At 38.3% G+C, this 3,419-nt stretch overlaps 1 gene segment (V, D, J or C); it reads left to right on the plus strand.

Annotated features, from left to right (window-relative positions):
* Positions 1–1,731: 1,731 nt before the first annotated feature.
* LOC116900980 lies at positions 1,732–2,350 on the plus strand. The segment is given in 2 exon segments: positions 1,732–1,796; positions 2,037–2,350. Coding segments are annotated over 2 exon segments (363 nt in total).
* Positions 2,351–3,419: the final 1,069 nt, after the last annotated feature.

Below are 3,419 nucleotides of genomic sequence, written 5' to 3' on the forward strand. Positions count from 1 at the left end.
TAAAAAGTAAATAAATAAACTATTCAATTAAAAAAAATAGCTATTTACCAAGCATGGCACAGTGAGACAAATTGAGATTCCTTCTTCCAGAAGATAGGAGCAGGAGGATCAGTAGGAATTTGAATGTTGCCTAGTATACATAATGTGTAAGCTATTTTCTTTCTAGTTGTTGATCAGGGGAATCCAATTAAGTCTGAAAACAATATAGTCTATTGATTTTGCCCTTGCTTGCCTCCCATCTCTTAAAAGCATGAGTCTATTACTGAAGATATTACATATTTCAGACACAGGACTTAGAAGAATAGAACTAGAACCAACCTAGAAGTCTCCTCCCCAGGGACTAGTTCTTTCAATATTGCAAAGACCTAAGCAAACTGTCAAAATGAAAAGCAATCATTAGTTCTATGCAACTGTAAAGCCTGTGAAATACAGCAATATCCAGCAGGGCAAGTTATCCTCAATGATGGAAGAATGCACTTACATTTTGTGGGCAATCAACAACTGCCTAGTTGGGTCTAAGTCCCACTAAATAAGAAGGAGCCTATGCTTGGTATTTAAGTGCAACCTACTGTTGAAATCATGGACTCTAGAAGACTACCTACTATTATCAGTTTCTGAAAGTAAAACAATTTCTAATTGTATGCTAAATACTTATCCTAAATTCCGAGCTAAGGGCTGGTGTCTCACCCAGTATCAAAGACATGTTTTTGTTTCAGTAGATAGAGACCATAATAGAAATCTGCATATTGTCAAAATGCAAAGAATACCTGAATAATGGTGAGATTCCTGGTCTCAACTGATATTTCTCTAATACATCCCATATACCTAAACCTCAGTAAATATATTACTCATGTATAAAATTCTCAAATAAACCAACAAAAATCCTACATCATGAAAGCTACAGCAGGAAGACTGTAATAACCAGACATACAAAAGGTATGCTGTAGGATTGGGTAATTTTATAGAGACTGAGAAGCTGTTCTTAAGAAATCTTAATGGTACAGCTGCCTAAATAAACAAGACCTGAAGAATAACACCACCAGGTAAAATACCATTGTAGATTAGGGAATCTCCCAAGGTCCTACTCCTAGATAAAGAGCTACAATGAGTTAGTGTCTGATAAATACAAAGTAGAATGTTCCAATGATAGGTTATTCATTCTCAATAACACCTAAACATGTATGCATAAGAGAAAGACTGAATGAAATTACGTATCAATGTTAGAAACACATACAGACTTATGTATACACCTAAAACAATATTTATTAGGTAATGACTTTGGGAGAAATTGGGAAGCATGAAAAGAATTGGTGGGGTGGGGTAGAATTGATATAAATAGAATATTTTGTGTGAAATATCACAAAATTTAAAACACCAGAAAACAAACAAACAAACAAAAAACTATTATCAATGTGTATAATTTTGAGGTATCAAGTTGGTCTTGAAATATTTTACATCTTTACACGGTACATTTATTTTTGCAATCCCCTACATCATACCTCAGAAAGACCACAGGGAAAAGGTTTAATAAAATAGACTTTCAGGTTTTTGTAAGACACATATCATGCTCTAGTGGATTTTCTGCTGACACCAACTCCCTGTGGGTGAAACAGGACCAGGTGCTCTTTCAGGAGCAGTACACACTCTGCTGAGCTGATTTGCATACGGAGTCATTATGCAACAGTCCAGTCTCCTATAAAGGCAGCTGCCAGGAGCCTAATAATCATCCTCTCTTCGAGCTTTAGAGATGGAGACAGACACACTCCTGCTATGGGTGCTGCTCCTCTGGGTTCCAGGTGATAATATAGAGAAGTGTTGGAAGCAACCTCTGTGGCCATCATGGCTTTCCATGCCTCTGGGCTCTTCTCGTTATAATTAGGACATTTGTAATTCATTTTAAGTTTCCCCATTCCCCTTGATTTTCTGGCTTCTCCAGTGAAGTCCACAATTTTTCTGAAAAAAATTAAATTACAAAGTCCTCTGCTGGGAAGGTTTTCAAACATATAAAACAATGAACTGTGTGTTTCTCTTTCCAGGCTCCACTGGTGACACTGTGCTGACCCAGTCTCCTGCTTTGGCTGTGTCTCTAGGGCAGAAGGCCACCATCTCCTGTAGGGCCAGTGAAAGTGTCAGTACACGTATGCACTGGTACCAACAGAAATCAGGACAGCAACCCAAACTCCTCATCTACGGTGCATCTAACCTAGCATCTGGGGTCCCTGCCAGGTTCAGTGGCAGTGGGTCTGGGACAGACTTTACCTTCACCATAGATCCTGTAGAGGCTGATGATATTGCAACCTATTACTGTCAGCAGAGTAGGAATGATCCTCCCACAGTGCTCCAGGGCTGAACAAAAACTTTTGGGTTTGTAACTCACTAAAGCTCGGTCTCTCAGTTCTCTCTTCCTCTCTGACATCTCAACACAGAGCTCTCAGCTTGCTTGGAAAAAGATCTCAAATAATGAAAGGAGATTTTACAAACAGATACACATGTATCATATATTTCCCATCCTATAACTTTAGGATTTAATAACATTTTAACATAATTTAGACCTTTGTGATAGCTTCTTAATTACTATTTATCACTTAAAACTTTTACTAACATATTTTTTCATGCCTTATATTTTTCATGCTTTCTCCTTCATTTCCTTTACCACATGTCTGCCTATTCTCTCCACTCTCAGTATTGTACCTTTGACTTTCCTACCTCTTTAAAAAAGTTTTATATTTAAAAAGGACAATGAATATGAACTACATTAAGGAAAAACTTAATAAAAGACATTTATTATGGTGTGGTGGTTTGGTGGTGTGGTGGTGGTGGTAGTGGTATGTGTGTGTGTGTGTGTGTGTGTGTGTGTGTGTGTGTGTGTGTGTAGAGCAGAAGACAACAGGAGAAATCTGTTCTTTGCTTCTACCATGTGGGGGCTAGGAATCAAACGCAGGTCATTAGTCTTTGCTTTAAGTAGCTTTCTCCCTAAAAGGAGCAATCTTGCTAGTATGATGTAGTATTTCGTTTTCTTTCTTTCTGTATTTATTTTATTTTAAATAATGTTTGGGAGTATGGGTATGTTCATGAGAGAGTTCCCATAGCAGAAGTGTCAGGAGGGTTTGGGTTAGTTGATGTGGATGGTGGGACCAAACAAGGATCCTCTATAATAGCAGTAGGCACTAAGTCCCCTAGTGTATAACTTCTTTTTTTTTTTGACCCAATTGGTAAGATATAATTGCCCACCGAAACATACAAAGCCCAGTACCATCCATCCTGTAGGAACATTTGTAACAACCTGTGAAGATACAGCATAGAATTTTATCGTCACCCGCCATATTGTCCTGCCACAGCTTCTCTCCCTCCCTTTCCTCTCCTCCTTTCCATTTTAGTCTCCTCTTCTTCCTTCAAACTTCTCTCCCACCCATCCTTCC

The sequence above is a fragment of the Rattus rattus genome, chromosome 5, assembly GCF_011064425.1.
Source record: "Rattus rattus isolate New Zealand chromosome 5, Rrattus_CSIRO_v1, whole genome shotgun sequence".
In the NCBI taxonomy this organism is placed as follows: domain Eukaryota; kingdom Metazoa; phylum Chordata; class Mammalia; order Rodentia; family Muridae; genus Rattus; species Rattus rattus.